At 43.2% G+C, this 18154-nt stretch overlaps 1 protein-coding gene across 1 annotated transcript in view; it reads right to left on the reverse strand.

Annotated features, from left to right (window-relative positions):
- NFATC2 (nuclear factor of activated T cells 2) overlaps positions 1-18154 on the reverse strand; it is an 85060-nt gene that overhangs the window by 2960 nt on the left and 63946 nt on the right. Inside the window, exon 10 of the mRNA XM_018073866.1 lies at positions 1856-1943. Within this exon, the coding sequence (XP_017929355.1) occupies positions 1900-1943 (44 nt within the window). The 3' untranslated portion in view covers positions 1856-1899. The remainder of the gene's footprint in view (positions 1-1855; positions 1944-18154) is intronic.

Consider the following 18154-nt stretch of genomic DNA (forward strand, 5'->3'; position numbering starts at 1 on the left):
TGTAAGTCAGTGCTTGTCCCTGCACTAAAAGTCCTGATCTACAACCAGAGTCCCTAAACCTAATGAATATATAAATGTAACAGGAATGTATCCCAAGGCAAGTATCTCTCTCCCAGCTTGGAGTCACCTCCAGACCAAGCCTAGTGAAATCACACATCTTTGTGATTTGGGTCCAGATCCAGGCATAATCCAAGAGATTTGGGTTTCAACAGAACAAAATCAGCAAACTGAGACCTATCTAAACCTCAGAGGAAGCCGAGATCATGTGCTGAACTTGCTCTTCTGAACTCCCATCTATCTTTTTTTAGTAGCATGGTTAAAATGTAGCTCGAGTATCAGTTCTCATTATTTGCTCATTTCTAGCTGAGAGGAAATGGAGATGATGTGATTAATAAATAAAATATTGTTGTTTAAGGTGCCTGGAGTGTGGCTGCTCTGGAGCTATTGATATGTTTAATGATTAAATGGGGTCACAAGGACATGTGTTAAGATAACGAAAGATTAAATCATAAAAAAGGATATTGAAATTACAGTTGACATCAGCCATACAGACCAAGGTTGGCCCTGAATCCCTTCAGCATATCCTCTGTTACACTACTGTTGTAGGAGCACAACAACGCCCCGGTGCTTGGAGACCCCATCAGACACTGCAGAGGCTGCTGGAATCATGGGAGGATGTCTGTGATCCCCTAATTGCTCAGCTTTGATGGGGCAGAGTCAGTCTCTCAGGCTCCAGGCCTCAAAGACATTTAAGCCTCTAATTCACATCCTCTCAGATAGAAATCTGGAGCGTGTTCACTCACAGGATGACAGTGGGTTGTATTAAATACCGAGCTCCACCGGGTAGCCCAGAGACAGAAAACAGCCCCCAGTTCAGCTGGCAGGGAGTCAGGCTCCCTGGAATTGATTCTGTACATGGAACTGATTCTATACATCTAATTGATTCTATACATGCAGTTGATTGTATATGTGCACACCCCCCTCTGCCTGTGTGCACACAGCCACACATCCAAGTGACAGCTCCACCAGTGTTGTCCCATGGATCTGTCTGGAATAACACCAAGGAAGTTGATGTTGTCACAGTCACTGTCACTCATGGCAGTGATGCACTTGGAATATATTTTGAATACATAAACAAGTAAAAACTTGAATTTTCTTGTTAGCACTTTCACCTGATAACATGTTAATCATTTTTATAAGGCACTTTAGTTGTCTCATTTATTGTATTGCAACAATTACAGCTGCTTGTTTCTCATGTAAAATGAAAAAAAGCACCAGAAGGAACGTGCAGTAGGGTGTCTGTAACCTCTTTACTTTGGGGATCAAGAGCAAGGGGCTCATCAGAGGGGGCAAAGCTCAGCCCCACTGGGCTCCTCCCTGCAACGGGCAGGGATCCTGCAATATTCCTGCAATAGTCCATGTCTGCTCCACTGACCCATCCAAGAAGTGTTTTGACATGCAAAGCAAACACAAGGCACGTGGGGAGGAACTAATGGAATAACAGGGGCTGGGGAGGAAAGCTGAACCCTGGATTTGTAGTGTGCCCCCAAAACGTGACCAGGCAAACCACAGTCCTACTGTGGGTCCAGCTGCTGCCTGGGAAGGACAGGATGCTCTAGCCCAGCATGCACAGCCCCATCTCTCCTTCCCTGCCCACCAGGCCCCAGCTACTTCAGGACAGCTCTGTGGTTCACAAGTGGGGAAGAAAAAGAATGAAAAAAAAAATAAATTAAATAAGATTTTAAACCCTTTAAGCCAAATAAAAAGGGGCATGACTTTTTAATTGAAAAAAAATAAATAAATAAAGGTTAAGAGAAACACACAGCTGGAGAAAAGGCAGAAAAATACCAATTACCTTTCTTTTTGATTGCTTGGATCAAAGATCACAGTCATTCTTTTTCATATAATGTTTTGTATCCAGCTAAGGTGTGTATCTATCAGCTCTGAAAAAGATTTGCAAAACCATTTTTGAGAAAAAAAGGTAACTTTTGACCTATGTTGCACGGTCAAATGTTACAGCTTTCAGCTACCCTTTCATTTTGTGGTTTATTTTATCAAAAGGACATTTCAGCACATACAATACATAAGGCAGAACTGAACCGCTGACCTTTCTGTTTGCTCAGATCCAGCACTGGATTTTACTTTTTTCCCCCTCTTTTCTCGACTGGTATTATCTAAAAATGAATATGCCAAAAATTTACAACTCCTAAATTGATGACAAAACACGTGAAATGCTGATAATTTGATCTGAGACTTCAGAGGCACAGGAGGTCCCTGCGACTGGTACGTCAGGTCAAAGACTAGTCACTGCCTTTTGCAAAAGTCAGCTCTGTTATCACCTCAGTGGCCCAAGTAAGATACAATACATTTATGCCAGATCAAAAGCCTGCCCCTTTTAATTAAGAGATCTAACCACAGTGGCTGTGTAAATTAGACTTTGCCTTAATTTTACAGAACAGGAAAGATGCGCAAAGAAATCATGAAAGTTACAGTCTTTGCTTCAAACACAAATAAAGTGATTTTTTTTTCCTCATAAAAAAAAGATATTCTGCTTCATTTTTTTCCTGTCTAATCTCTTTAAATTTCGTTTGAAATCACCGTGAAAGCATTTGGCACTTCTGCAAAACCACGTGGAAATTAAAAAAAGAATCGCAATTTTAAGGAGGAAAAACTGCTTCTTAAAAACTAAGTTTTGAGTGCAAGATTCAGAAGCGTCTCTGCTGCTGGATTTCAGGTGACTATATATAGAAAAGAAATATTTTACTTGGCTCCCAAGGATTGTGCAGCCACGTATCATAGACTGGAACCTACCACTCAGTACACAGCCTATTTTATACTCTGCATCCTGGAAAATCAGCTTTTGCACATGTGAGCACAGCAACTCATTGACTGGTAAATACAAACTGTGGTGGATAAGGCACAAGGAGCCCAAACCCAAAAAACTGTGCTGGGGAAAAAATACTGGGGGTGTGGGGTTGTTTTATAAATTAACAGCAATAAAAAGGCTTTTTTTTCCTGGAAATTTGGGACATGTAACTGCTAAGATGTTCTTGGCCATAAAGCTTTATTTAATTATACATCAAGAAAAGGGTTTACTCCTTACTGAAATAATGCCAACAGATACACCCTGCAACTTTTCTTCCCTGTCCTGCTTGTAATCTATGGAGTCTATGTAGAAACTTCTTCCACACCATCCAGCCCAACAGCAATCAGGTCATCTCCATGAATTAAGCAAACTCTTGGAAGTTACTGATCTCAAACTAAGTGGCAATTCAAGTCCCAGGATCCATATTTGCTACAGTAGTTTCAATAGACTCAAACCCCCTCGACATTATTCTGTGAATTTAACAACATAACCCAGATATCTGATGGAAAACAGAATCTAAATAAAAATGCATATTTTTGGCTAAAGGTTGTCCCAACTGATATCCATATCTAAACACCTCAGGATTCACAGGATCTGGATTTCACTCAGGACATTTAAATATCCTTCCCCTATATCTCAGTACAGTCCCAGAGTGAGGCACAAAAATGAAATGACCAGTACCTATGGTACTATCCTACCCAAAATGTTTAACAGGAAGCTGGGTGTGCCTGTAAGAAAAGAGCAGAAAATAAAGATAGTATTTCTGCTAAAAAAAAAATTCAATGCCCTAAATGCACTAGAGATCAAAATCATCACAGAGGAAGTACTTGAAACACAAATCTCTCTGCGACACCACCTCAGAAATGTTAAGGATTTTCTCAGTACTTTCATTATTGTCAGAGTACTTCCAGAAAAAAGATCAACAGCCACTACAAAACAACTGCCTTAAAAATGTCAGGAAAAAGTGGTCAGTGGGACTCCAGAGCTTGAACCTCTGTTCTGTGATCATCCTGCCATATGGCTCTGGTCGAGTCCAAAGCATCCCTGAAGGACCAGATTTATTAAAGATCTGTCTTGTTCCGAAAAATGCAGAAAGTCTGTGAAGGTCACACTCATGGAATTTAAATAATCCATGCTTAGCTAACAGAAACCAGCCTGACATGACACTGACCTGCACAGAATGACCTATACTCTGTAGTATATCCACTGTACTATGTGTGGATGTAGTAGAGAGCAGTCATTTTCAAGAGTCCCTACAGGAATGTTTTCAAGTCCTTAGGTAGGACTCCAGATCCTTTAGATCTCAAAGTACCACAGTCATGAGGTGCTGAGCTCACTCAGGCACTCTGAAAATCCCAACAGACAACGATTTAATTTACTAATCTAAAACGTTTGAATCTATAAATGTCAGTGAACACTGGAGTGCTAAGCACCTCTAAAAATCAGGCCCTAAGTATTTCCATTAGGAAGTTAAATGAACAAAGGTGACAGAGAGCACTTTGAAGACAGTGACCAGTTCTGACTTTGCTGTACAGCACCTAAACTGAGGAGGCTACAGAGCATCCTCAGCCTGGGGATGCCTCGACCTACCAGACACTGGGGTACCACTGGTGAGAAGCTGCTACTGACTGCTGAAGGCTTGGACTGATATCCCCCACACAGCTGGTAGCCTTAATAACTTCTTTTTAGACAAACAACCCTTTGTTTTTGCTTATTCGTGCATTACCCTCAGACGGAAGTTCCCTCTCCAGCCAAATTCTCCTCGGTGACACGAAGCAAAGTGACCCGTTATGAGGGAAGGAAAACGGAGCAGCTTGCAGCAGTGGAGGTGAGGTGCAGCCTGTGCAGCTCTGCCTGCTCTCCTGCCATGCCCAGACCTGCTGGGTGCCTCAACTACACTGCCATGCTTCACTTCAGCTTGTTACACGAATGGTTACAACCTTGTAAATCAGTAATAAGTTGCACCCAAACCTGCAAGTGATTAGTAAACAATCATTGCACTTCCATGGCCAGAGGACTTTCACAGTTAATCAGTTAAGAAAAGGATTGGGTGTTAACTGGTTGGGTAATTCCCTGGAAGACCAGTTTATTGAGACCCCGTAGTAAGACGGCTGAAATATGAGTGCAAATAATATACAGGAGAATGATATTGCTCAGAAATGACACATTCTCCTGCAGAAACATGTGCCAAAGGTTGCCCTAAAGTGAGCTGAATGTAGGAATCCTAAGGCCGATAGGTGCCATTTGTGGTGCTTTTGGTTATTTAATCCACTTGATCCCTGTCTGAATCTACTGGAAATCAATGAGTTTTCGAGGCAACTTTTCCATGAATCAGGAAACTGGGCTTATGTGATGTTTGCAGGACACACACGCACACATGAGCTTTCTAATTCCAGGTTGTTGACTGGAACAGCAAGACAAAAAGCAATTTTTTGCTGTTTGCTTGATGGATTTCAGTATTTAGTCATCTTTTTTTTTTATCAGAAGATCCTAAGACAGGTGCAACCTCTGCCTACGCATCAGCTGGAGGGAGAACCAGCATCAGCTGTGAATCTGGAAAGGGCACCTTCAGGAACAATTTCATGCCCTTTCCCTCCTGCCCCATCAGCCTTCAGCACATCCCTGTGGGCAGCCCTTGGAGCTCATCTGCAGAGTCAGACTCCTGACCTTCATTTAGAGGGGTTGCATCTCAGGTACTCAGAGTAGAATGGGAAGAAGCATCACATCAAACTGGGGTGTTTCTTTAAACCTCCCTCTCCAAACCCTTTTTGTGCCCAGTCCAAGCACTGCAGATACTGAAGCCAAACCCAAGGGATGGTGTTCAGGGTGGCATCTGGTGCCAGGTGCTGCCCATCTCCTTCCTGGGTTACCTGACAAGGGACTGGCTCTGAATATCTCTTCTGGGAGCTATATGAATATGGAACAAAAGCTCTTGTGTTATTGTTTGCTAAGACGATGATAAATATCCTGTTTATTTATCAGATAAACCCTTTAGGTCTGTTTAGTCACTACACAGGAGGCATAAAGGGACTGCAACAAGCTGAGTTGGCTTTGTGCAGCTCCTCTAATGAGTGTCAGCAGCTGCTTTGGGAAGAGTACCTTGAAAGTGGAAAACTAGCTCAGCCTGGGTGTGATGAGGAACTCCAGGCCACCGTGGATTTGGTTTGTAGTAGCTTTCCATAACAAAGTCTTTTTTTAACTGACTTTCTTTCTGCTCACATATATTTAGATATGACTTTCATTCTGCAGCTCTCCGATGCCAGAGAGTTTTGGCTGCAATTGCAAGGGAAGGGACACGTGTTTGAGTCATGGAGTTGGCTCTCTCTAGTTGATGGTTAGCGAGTTACTGAGAAAAGATGAAGTTTGTATTTAGTTTTAGTTTACATGCAACGAGACCAAGTAAAATATTCCGAGTAGAACGAGCACATGATAAATAAATACACAAAAACTTATACCAGAAGGGGATGGAGTTCATTTTATACACCACATTAGTTGGCTAAAGCAATACAGAAATATTAGGTTGATGGACTGAAGCTTAAGAAACACAAGGCAAGAGTGTTCATTTTGTCACTCCTAACTCTTGATTTAACTCTGTGGCAGCTGATGATGTTGCTGCAAAGCACAAGGGTGAACTCTGCTTGCATTTGGTTTTTTCGTGTGTGGTTTGGGCCTTACGAATTTGCTACAGAACTGCTGAGATAAGCAGTGCCATTTGGTAGGAAGATATACTTCTTTTACATTAAAATCAGCAAAACCAGAGGAGGTTGGTGACAATTTTCCCCTCCAGTAGCTTGCACCTCATGGTTTAAAAGCTGATGAAGTTAGTGTTAGACACCACAACTCCTCTAAAACAGTAACTGCCATTGGGGAGAACACATGAGCAATAGCACTATTTATTCACATGTCACTCTGCAGTTTCATCATTCTCCTGGACTTAACCTATTTACTGAGAGGCAGGATGAGTCATTCAGCAACATGATTCAAAAACAGAGAGAAAAAAGAGAATGGAAGGGAGAAAGCTATTTTTTTACAGGAAATAATTGGGGGGTAGGACCAGAAGAACAGTTGCAGCATGTTCAGGATCAGCTGAACATGCACAGGATAGGCAAAGCTGCTGCTTTTTTATTTCTGTCACAAAAGAACGACCAGAACAAATATTTAATTGAGAGGAAACAAACCATTTAACAAATATTTAATTAAGGGAAAACAAACCATATTACCCTTCCCTTTAGGCAGCTCCCTTGAGCACTAGTGCTTATGTCTATTAATTCACAAAACTATTCACTGGCTCTAATTCTCTGGCATCTTATCTTCTGCTCTGTGTTACTCTGCAAGCATCCCCACCGAAGGGCCTGTGGATTCTTGCAGAACCTGGGCCTCTCCAGCAAACCAGGTTTCCCTCCAAACATGTCTGAACTGAATTTTGAGCCCAGTTCTCAGGAGAAAACAGCCGGCAGAAAATCCCTGGCCCAAGGTAACAGGGAAGATGCACAAGTGGCTTACAAACAATTCTGCCAAATAAACTAAGCTCCCCTCTGGACCAGGCATGCAAATATCCTTCTGCCTCCAATTACTCTGCTTTAACAAACAACTTCACACCAGAGAGTGTGCAGAAGGCATTGGTTTCTTATGTGCTTTATTTTCAAGAGGGCACAACACTGGCCAGGGAAACACACAATATCACTTTTGCACTGAGATTATTTTTTATCATGACTCCATGTCCTTCAGCAAAGGAGTGTTTGGGGCAAGATTCTTCCCCCCTTTGCCTCAGACACGACATGGGGAGGGCTGTTTGAGGAGCCCTGGGTTAGGAACTGCCTCCACAGGTCCTGGCAATGGGAATCCAGCACTTAACTTTGGGGCTACAGTTGCTGCTCCCAAGCCAGCTGGAAAGAATCCAGACTATTAAATATTTAAGTGGTTATTGACAGAGTGTTACAACTCACATCTAATAATGTCAAGGAGGTGCCACATACAAGATACTGTGTGTCTGCCCACATCCATCTGTTTGCTTTTATTTTGCACTTTGACTGTAAGTCCTTTGAGGGAGAAACTGCTTTTTATCCTTTAAAGTCAACACAGGATCTGCCACAATGGAGTTCTCATCTGTGCTGGGGCTTCTAACATAAAATAATTCAATAATAAAAATGTTATATAATACTATGGAGTGTATGTATAAATCAGAGACCACGAGACAGAGCTAATTATAAGAGACCCCTATAACTAGAAAAAGGAGTGCAAAAGACTATGGGGAGCAGTTACTGCAACTGGCTTTGCATCTCACCTCAAGAAGGCCAGGAACATCTGACAGTAAGTAGCTTGAGAGAACAAGAAAAATGTATATGCATCATCCAAAGACTTCAAACTTTCAATCTGCATCAATGGCATGAACAAGAAGACTTTCATTCTCGAGAAAAGAAAAAAGAAAAGAAAAAAGAAAAGAAAAGAAAAAAGAAAAGAAAAGAAAAGAAAAGAAAAGAAAAGAAAAGAAAAGAAGAGAAGAGAAAAAGAAAAGAAAAGAAAAGAAAAGAAAAGAAAAGAAAAGAAAAGAAAAGAAAAGAAAAGAAAAGAAAAGAAAAGAAAAGAAAAGAAAAGAAAAGAAAAGGAAAGAAAAGAAAAGAAAAGAAAAGAAAAGAAAAGAAAAGAAAAGAAAAGAAAAGAAAAGAAAAGAAAAGAAAAGAAAAGAAAAGAAAAGAAAAGCAAAGAAAAGAAAAGAAAAGAAAAGAAAAGAAAAGAAAAGAAAAGAAAAGAAAAGAAAAGAAAAGAAAAGAAAAGAAAAGAAAAGAAAAGAAAAGAGGAGATAACAATTACCAGACCTAGAACTGAGCCCCTTGATGTCCAGTAGCTGTGGGGTAACTCCCCTTCAGCTGAAGTGCAGCCGGTGCTATCGAGGCTGGGCAATTTCCAACCTCACCACAACAGCAGAAACCTACATTTGTTCAGAAATCAGCCCTCGATTACTTCCAGATCTCCCATCCCAATTCCAGATCAAGATGTAGGAACAACCACCCAAAGAGACTCCCCCAGGGAATCCTTCCCAGGATTTAATGATGAGCCATCCCAAATTTTCCAGCTGTGAGGTCTGAGGGCTGCGTGTATCCCCACACAGCCCAGGCAGGAGGTAAAATCCTGTGCTCATGGTAGTGTCTCAGGGGCACAGTGCAAGATGCTGTGAGTACCTGGCAAGACTATCCAAATCACTCCCAAGTTCTCACCAGCTGTATGACAACGTTCTCCTCTCCACACGAGTTTGCACAGCCAGCTCACAAGCTCTGTACTTGTGGCTCATATTGAACCTATTACTTTGCATTTAACCATCCATTGCTACACTTCCTGGGTGAATTCCAACCTAACAATGAAGGCTTTGGAACCACAGCGTGATAAAACACCCTCTTGCCTAAAATAAAGACAAAACTTGCTTACGTTTGATATGATCTCATCTGACTAGAGCACACATTCAGCAGCAGTTGGCAGGCCATCCCTGCGGCCACGAACATGGATTGAATGGGAATACTGTTTGTCCTGCAGTTGGGGAACTAGCCACAGACAGCTGGAAGACACAGTAGTAGCAAAGCTGAAGGCCAAGATCACCATAACTCCTTCTGAGCAGTCCTGGAAGGAGAGTGGCTGCCAACAGGAACAAAATACCCCAACTAACACACAGAGTGTAGTGAAACCATATGGAGCCACCGGATATCCTCTATCAGACTTCTGCAGGTACTTTGGTAGCCAGCTCTCAACTAAATCTCTGTGGATTAGATATCTAGCCACTTTTTAAAATATCCAATACACCAGGAGACAAGCACATGTCTCGTCCTGGGATCTGTACCCAACATGTCCCTGAAAGAGGAAATGGAAAAACTCTTGGGGAACACCAATAGAGGATGCCCTACAATCAGAACTGGGGGTTGTCCTTTGGGATGCCAAGTAGAGATGGGAAGGTTTTTGTACTATTAAGGGCTGACTCATGGGTGGGGAGGTAATACTGACTGCTTACATGTTCCTTGAAGCATTGCCATGAGGACTGATGCTGCAACATCATGATGTGACTTCTCTATCATCCTCATCAAGGAGTGACCCTGCACAGCACTGCCATAATCTCTGCTCTAGGACTTGGGAACAGGTCTGATGGCTGAAGTTTTAAATGGGTGTTTAAGCCTTGGTAACTTCAGAGCAAGTTCATGCTACACTGGGTGCTGGGAGAGGGCAGAAGGAGCATCACAGAGCTGAAACTGCCCCCATTTTGAGCTGACAGCAACCAGTGACCCTGGGAGAGCCCTGCCAAGCAGAGCTCAGTTATGTCTCATGGCCCAGCCAGCAGCCAACCTGCCTCTGGGGACCGTGGCACAGGGGATGGGGTGGGACTGTGCTCTTCCCTGGATGTGTCACACACAGGTCACACCACGGGGCTTTCCTTGGGGTCCCCTCAACATGACTAATCAACACTGAAAATAATTCTGCAGTCTATATTTGGGCTGAAAATCACCACTGTCAACAGCAACAGCCAGCAGAGTCTCCAGAGAGGGTTTGGTCACTGCTCACCCTGGCTGAGATCAGAAGGACAACAAGCACAGACAGAGCTGCAACCTTTTGGCCACAAAGACAGGCAATTTTTGTGGCTCAAGGGGGGTGACTGTCTCCAGTGGGCACTCTCCCCTTCTCATCATCTGTGGTAGGTGCCCCAGAAACACCCCCCAGCTGCATTTCTTCTTCACTGACTTGTGCCCCAGCCTGGCCCTGAGCTGTGTGGGGACAGCATCAGAATGGGCCAGAGAGCAACACAAGAGCAACTGCTTTGCTTTGGGCTATTCTTTTTTTTTTTTTCTCTTGATTAAAAAATGTCATCTGCATCCAGCTGTTAGTATTTTGGAAATCTGCTGCGTTTTGTTTTCCTCGTGTGGTTCAGTGTGGCTGATGCTCCAGCTGTAAACCCCTGGCAGCCAGTGAGCCTGCCTAAAGCAAATAGACATGAAAGCCCATGTCCTGGCCAGCATCTCATCCCCTGAGAGCACCCTGGGGCTCCCCTTGGGCAGCTTCCTCATCACTCTAATAAGAATAGGAATCCTTAACTCTGTTGCAATCACACCAGATGAGTGTGGAAATCAGGAACTGCACAAGCAGGTATCTATATCAAATGATGCGGCAGAGAGAACACTTTTGTTAAATCAATCAATAAAATTCCATTGCTATTCACTTTCAGGTTTTCTGGTTTTTTGTTATTTTTCTTTTTAAATTCCATGTTGTCATGAGTATAATCGATGTCATCTATAAAAAGACTGTGATTCAGCAACAGGGCAGATTATACATGAATGAGGGTTAATTAATGCCTTTACTCCTGCACTTCCAGGATGCTCCTCCCATGCTTGTTCTAGTTGCCTGCTCTCTCTCTCAGCCACAATAACCCCCTCTTCTTTCCCTCTATCCCAGAGCAGACATCCCTGCTAGAGGTGGGGAATGGCTGGACCAGACTGCCTTGAAAGGGCAGGAGAGACTGCAGAGTGTTATGAGGAGGTGGGGGCTTGCTGAGATTTATTTCCAAGGAACAAACTTTCAATGGGGTGTGGGTTATATATGTGAAAACATGGTGATTAGTTAAGGGACAAGGCTTTATCATTTAAATAATTCTTCACTTTTACAGCTGAATCCCAAATCCCCCATTTTTATCCATAACAACTCTAATTCCATGCTCAGTTACTCAGTGACATGGATAAAATCCATTTCTGAACAGTCAGGTAAATACAAAACACCACTAAATCCACCCTGATCAAGTAACTGGCCTTGACATGTCTTTCCCCTCCTAAGCAGTGATGGAAACAATACTGGGTGATTAATAACCCTTGATGATTATATTTGCCAAGTAAGCTTTGAAACAAGTTATAAGGGATACCAAAGTGTATTTAGAGCAGCAGAGTTGTTTGGGGGTGTGCTGAGGGTGCTTCCCTGGCAGGGGCAGGATGGGCCCAGGAGGCAGTGACACTGTGCAGGGCTGTGCAAAGCCCTGGGATTGGAAAAGACAGGGAAAATCCTCTTTAAAGAACCCCTAACTCCTGTGAATGATAAGCGCATTGTACTGAAGTTAAAGTACAAAAGAGAATACATAGTGTGGGCTGCTTGTAATGTCACTAAACCAGTGGAGAAGGGACTACTTTAATTTCCCTTTTACCTGGAAAGAAAAATAAACTGGAAAAAACCAACAAAATAACTCTACCACCTCTTTTAAGGGTTGGAAAAAAAAACCTGTCTGAGAGGGGAGATAGCTGAAAACACCTCGTTGGACACGTTTTCCATCCCCCCTGAGCAGGCCTTGCTGTGCCTTTCCCCACGGCTGGGAGCAGGCATTGCACAGCACGGGAGGGACGGGGTGAGGAGCAGGAGGACGTGAAGTTTGCTGTGCTGTCCAGAAGATGAAAACACTAGTGCTGTTTATAGAGGGAAACCCAATTCGTCAGCCCAAATGAATTCCTCTGCTAATCCATGCAGGCTTCATGTTTTCCACCAGCCCCAGCCACTGTAAAGACTATCTTTAGGAGGCACAGTGTGTTTGGAAAGGAGCAGCTGGAAAGAGGGGACGTTTATGCCAGCTTGGAAGGCTTTCTGGTATGGAAAAACAGGAATGCTCTCTTGGGTCTCCCCACAAAATTAAAGCATCTTCATCCAAAGCAAAACGATGCCAAGCACAACAAACAAAAGCGGCTTTCCCCAACTCTCCTGGGCAGCCTCACTCGGGGCTCACAATGGTTTCCATAGAACTTGTTTTGCTATCATAACAAATTCGATCTGTCCAGGCTGATGGTGAGCACTGTTTGCTGAAGACAAGAAAATTAATTTCCTCGCTGATTTGTCTGCCAGAGCATTTTTGTCTGTGTGCCACAGACAGGGACTCCCCAGATAACCAGAGCATCTGCCCGGCGGCTCAACGCCGCGGACGTCCTGAAAAGAGAAACCCTTGAGAGGTTTTGGTCTGTGTGGCACCATGAGAGTCAGCTTTGGTGCAGGGGCCGGGGAGAGGCTGCCCTGTGCTAACCACTGCCGCTCCACAGCCTGTGATGCTGCCAGGCTGAGCTGCCCCAGCTCGATGTCTGTGTGCTTCCTGGAATAACCCAGCCGGCAACGTGTGCATCGCTGCTGCCGACCCGGGAGGAAATGAGTGCCTTGTTCTACTGACCACAATCTGTGAACTGCTAGTAAATACTACAGTCTAACCGTGATTAAGGGCTAGATTATCTGCACAGGCTCCCCGAGGGCTGCACTGGAATGTCACTCAGGGCACAGGTTCCTCTCAGCCTTTCTGCAGAGACGCTCGTGCTCAGCAGTTTCTGAAAAGCAGAGACGTTTTTCTTCACGGCAGAAACAGCTGGATGAGCACTTAACGTTACATCTAAACCAAGACCACTATCAGAACCATCTGAATTGCTGGAAAGTCTTAATCTCGATCAAAAATTTGCACTAGTTTTGAAGATAAGAAGAACTATGAAATGTAATCAAGTATAAAACAAAGGGCCAGGGATATTAACTTCTAAAAGAGATACAGCACCAGTTTGGTGTATGTTTTATTTTAATAATAGCCTGTAAAATTTGTCCTGGAGACAAATTTGTATAAAAATCAATGGTATTTTTTTAAAAAGGACACATATCTGAAAACACAGTAGAAGTTACAGTAGAAGGTAAGAAGCTGCAGGATGACTTCAGGAGAGCTCTCCTGTAACCCAGCCTACCTAGCTGAAAATCTCACCCTAGGGTCTACCTGCTGGAATCTCTGATGCTAGAATCTTGGGTTGCTTTCTGAGGAAGAACACAGCACCCCACTCAAGGTAAATGAACATGTGTGCAGAAGAAACCAGACAAGAGAAAATGTAATGTAATTTTGAGGAAAAAAGACCCACAAAACAAAATGCAATTAAAAAACCACAGCTGCTAGAGGTTCCCCCCCAGTTTGCTGCTGTTCTTGTTTAAGCCAAGCCAGTTTCTCCCTGGTCCTGCCAATGCCTGGAGTGGCCAGTGTGTGCAGAGTATTTCCAGCCCTCACAAACATCAATTTGCACAAAATTATAATGACTTCATCTCCAGTGGCTCAAACTGGGGCACTTCTCCAAGTCCTAAGGACAGGTTCCTACGTTGGTGACCATTTACCTACAGAAATGTTAGCCCCTATTTTTAAGTGGCTTTGGCAGACCTGTGATTACAGCACAGGGACAGCAGTGCCCTGTGTGCCTCCAGCAGTGCCCCTTCCCTGGAAAGCTGTGGCCAAAGGCACTGTAGATGCACCAGAACCACACAGAGCATCTGAGGGCTGGCGCCTTTCAAAGTCAGGACCTTCAGAGATACTTTAGAAGAACAGTCCTGATGCCTGCTGATAAGAACTGAAAGCCCAGAAGTGGCTGATGAAGACCCAGCAGGAGCACCAGGAGGTATTTGGCCATAAAGGGAATGCAATGTCTGATACATCATCCAGCTTCCTCTGGTCTTGTGGTTACAGAGTCTCCTGGAACCCAGATCTTACAAAATAACCAATGCTGCGTTGCTCATAATTACAATCTAAACCCAGGGAGGTTTAACTGTCACAATACCTTCACCATGGACTCCCGTACTTCTGAAGTGGTTCCCCCTTCTTTTAGTCATTCTCAGTCTTTCCAAAGAGACTTAGAAACCACCTAAATAAACCAGCAACCATTGAGACACTGCAAATGTCATAAGAGTCATTCATGTGTCTCACTATTTGTCCTACATTTGACTCGATTCATTCACAGATGATGAAGTCATTCATCATTAAGAAACCAAACTAAACCAAACCACACCACACCACAATTTGGGAATCTTTGACTAGACTCCCATGGCAGAGATGATCAGAGGGAATGATTGCAAACTCACACTCCTCTAATTTACTGCTACTTTAGCCCTGGCCCAAGTTATTCTTTGCACGTTGAAAGCGGAGGTTCAGGCTCCTTGCAAAAAGTCAGAGCAACTCACCACGTAAGCACTGACAAAGGAACAAACTCCTGTCACTCTGCAGTGATGTCACCAGCCTATTTCTGCAGGGCCTCAAGGTTTTGTGGTCACGCAGTGCTTGGTGCACAAACAGCTCTGGCACACAACCAGCCTCCTCCCAACACCCACGGCCCAAAGCCTGCCCGAAGCACACGGCTGGGTGGAAGCACAGGCAGCCCGTTCTGACCTTTACTTCCACACCTGACAATTATCCATCCAGAAAAATTCTCCCTCAGATGCATACCTATCACTCACTTCAACATCCACAGGCAAAGTCAGTAATACTTTTCTCACCAGTTTAACTACGATCTCACACTAAAAAAATAGTGTTTGTTCAGCTGAAGGCAGTCTATGTTTTGGAATGCAAAGTTTCCAAATTAAAAATCCACAAAAGGACACGGCTTGGTTAAAATGGGAACTGCGTGGATTAGGAGAACCTGCAGGAAGATGGGAAGTATTAGACTAGTTTCTCACTGAGTCAGAAAGTGTTGCTCTGCCGAGTCACATGGGCATCACTGTGGAAGGTCTTTGATCCTCAGTGGTTTTATTCTAGTTAACAGTAGCTGAAGATTTAACTCTTTTATACCTAACACTGGTTAAATCCAACTCAAGACCAAGTTTTCATTTGCAGACCATTAGTCATGCAAATATGGAGATCAGTTTTAATTCCAAACAGACTTCAGTACTTCAAGTAGATGTGCACCTACACTGGAGAATGCAAAGTTGGGAGCACTTGGATTTGGGGTTTTTGTGCAAACCCCTTTTAGAGCGAGGAGTCATCTGTGAAATTCCCAGCTGGATGTACGCCCAGATTTCCGTGCTTGCAACACTGAAGCATGAGGAGTTGGAGCCATGATTCAGACAAAACTGCATTGTTTACACATTTTTAGATTGGCTTTTACCTTCCTCTGCTTTCTTCCTGGTGAACGCAGAAAGCGTTATATTACAGAATATGAAAGAGTGTGAAAGCCAGGATGGAACTGAAAATTCAAATTAGGAGTTAATATGCTGGGAGGGGAGTTTTATGGTCTTCAACTATTTGTTCTTCTTCCCCAATCCCTGACTCTCCTGCTGGCTCGACTTCGTACGTGCTGCTTGTTTTTCAACTCAGGGAAGCTGGAACGACCTATTAGGTCATCCAGTACCTCTCATAGCCAGTGCAGGATTGTATTCTTGTACATTTGTCCAGTCTGCTTTTAAAATCCTCTAAACACATACTACTTCCAAATTAGAGCACAAAAGTCTCTTGGAACTGGCAAATAAACAGCACTATAAAATGACAAGGCAGCATAAGGCCCTACCAGCTTCTGTTGGGAAGAAAAGTAGCTGTCACTACTTAAAGAGTTCTCATAAGAAAATGAACTTGATGGAAAATTCAGATGATTCATCCTCATTTTTTTAATTTAAAAATGGCCACAGATTTTTAAGTGATAGTATTCTGTATAAAAAAGTATGAAAAACAGGTGGAAGAAAAATGGGTTTCAAATTAATCACCTTTAGGTCTGCATTCTTGTGAGAGAAAAGAGACAAAAAGTCCCCCACCAACTATCCATGCAGGATGTGACCTGACCTGGAAAAGTTCTGCTTGTGTGAATAATGCTGAGAATCCAGGCATTTTTCTACAGTAGAAGGCTTTATAACTGGCTTTCAGTTTGCACCATAAAAAGGTTGTAGATCTTTAAGATGGTTATTCTTGCCAGGCATTTTATTTCACAATAGTTAAAGAAATGCGCAGATGTTTTCCAAACTTTTCAAAGCAGCAAAGCTCTTTGCAGCTGCTCACAAGATTTCAGAAGTGCATCTCAAAAATGGCTCGAGCTGCCTTTTTGTGAGCCACTGCAGGAGGACCTGAATCCTCCCAAGTATTATACTGAGCTTTAAGGGGTGAAAAGATCCCTTTCCCCACCTTTGCACTTTCTGAATATTAACACAATCTGTTACAAATGAAACTGTGAAGAGCAGCAATGCCAAACCCCAGCATTCAGGGTTCCCGAGTCAGGCTTCCAATCATGAGACCGGTTTAAAAATCATGCAATCAAATCTCCACCCCTGAAGTTGCATCATTTTTGTCTGCCTGGATTTTGAAAGACTAAAGCATCAAGGTTTTTATTTTTATTGTTTTGGTTTTTCTTGGATCAAACTTGAAAAGATCATTACGAAAAAAATAACTCTTGTATTTTGCTGCAATCACCTGCACAGGGACTTTTAAACTGCTATAAATATTGCAATAATTACAATGAAATTGCAAAGAATTAGCAAAAGCTTGGAGCTGCCACGTGGATGAAAGCCAGTTCACTGATTATACTTATTCAATTACATGATGTTCTTTCTAAAGGGGAGATAGGAGGATTTTATCCCCCTCTCTGTTTGTGAGGACAAATACACACCTAGCTGCAGGTTCCTTATATAGCTGTCAGGGAAAGCATCTTCCTAATAAGTGAATCCAGCTCATTGCATCACCTTTGCTGGGAGCTACTAACACCAGGATTCATTTTGAGGTGGTCAACACACAAAGCAAGCAGTGCAATTATTGTCCATGTGGAAATCCCTTATATTACACCTTATATTTGTATTTATTATATTGGCTGCCCCTACAAGTTTAGCCAGCTTAGCAGCACTGGCAGGGCTGGTACAAACCCTCCTTCTAGTGCAGACACAGTGATCCCAGTACAACAGCCTCCAGTGGAAGAGCTGCTGGTGGTTCCCTGACTTGGCCTAAGCTGTGCTGATTCCAGTGTTTTTACACCAGCAGAGCTCTGTCTCTACAAGGGGTTTGACCATAATAGCTGTGTCAGCAAAATAAAATAAAAAAAATACCAAAACCCAACCACCTTAACCAGCACAGTTCTGTGGTGATCTGCCAAAGTGTAAAACAAGCCTCGTTCAAGGTTTCCAGAGAGCACTTCTCTGCTTCAACACAAAATGGAGAATTCAGTGCTACAAAGAGTTAACCCCCTTTTCTGCTTTGCATAGTTTTGTTATAAGCCATTTTCTAGCTACACATTTCTCATCTCCAAAGTCCCCATTTTTAAAAACTGTTGTCAAAACAGTTATGATTTTGACTGAACCAAAAGAATTTCCATGTAAAGCACGCAGTGTCACTCCTGGCTGGCAGAAAGACCAGTGATTCATTTTCCTTACCTCCTGTAATTGCTCCCATGACAGCTTTGCTCTGTCTCAGGCTTTGCCCCCAAAAATGAGTGTTTCTAGCAGACACACCTGACCTCTGTGACAGTGCACTGCCTGCCAGCAACCAACTGTTCACTTCTAGAAAGCATGTGCCATTCTTTGACACACGCAGCG

The sequence above is a fragment of the Manacus vitellinus genome, unplaced genomic scaffold (assembly GCF_001715985.3).
Source record: "Manacus vitellinus isolate BGI_N305 unplaced genomic scaffold, ASM171598v3 scaffold_26_pilon, whole genome shotgun sequence".
In the NCBI taxonomy this organism is placed as follows: Eukaryota; Metazoa; Chordata; class Aves; order Passeriformes; family Pipridae; genus Manacus; species Manacus vitellinus.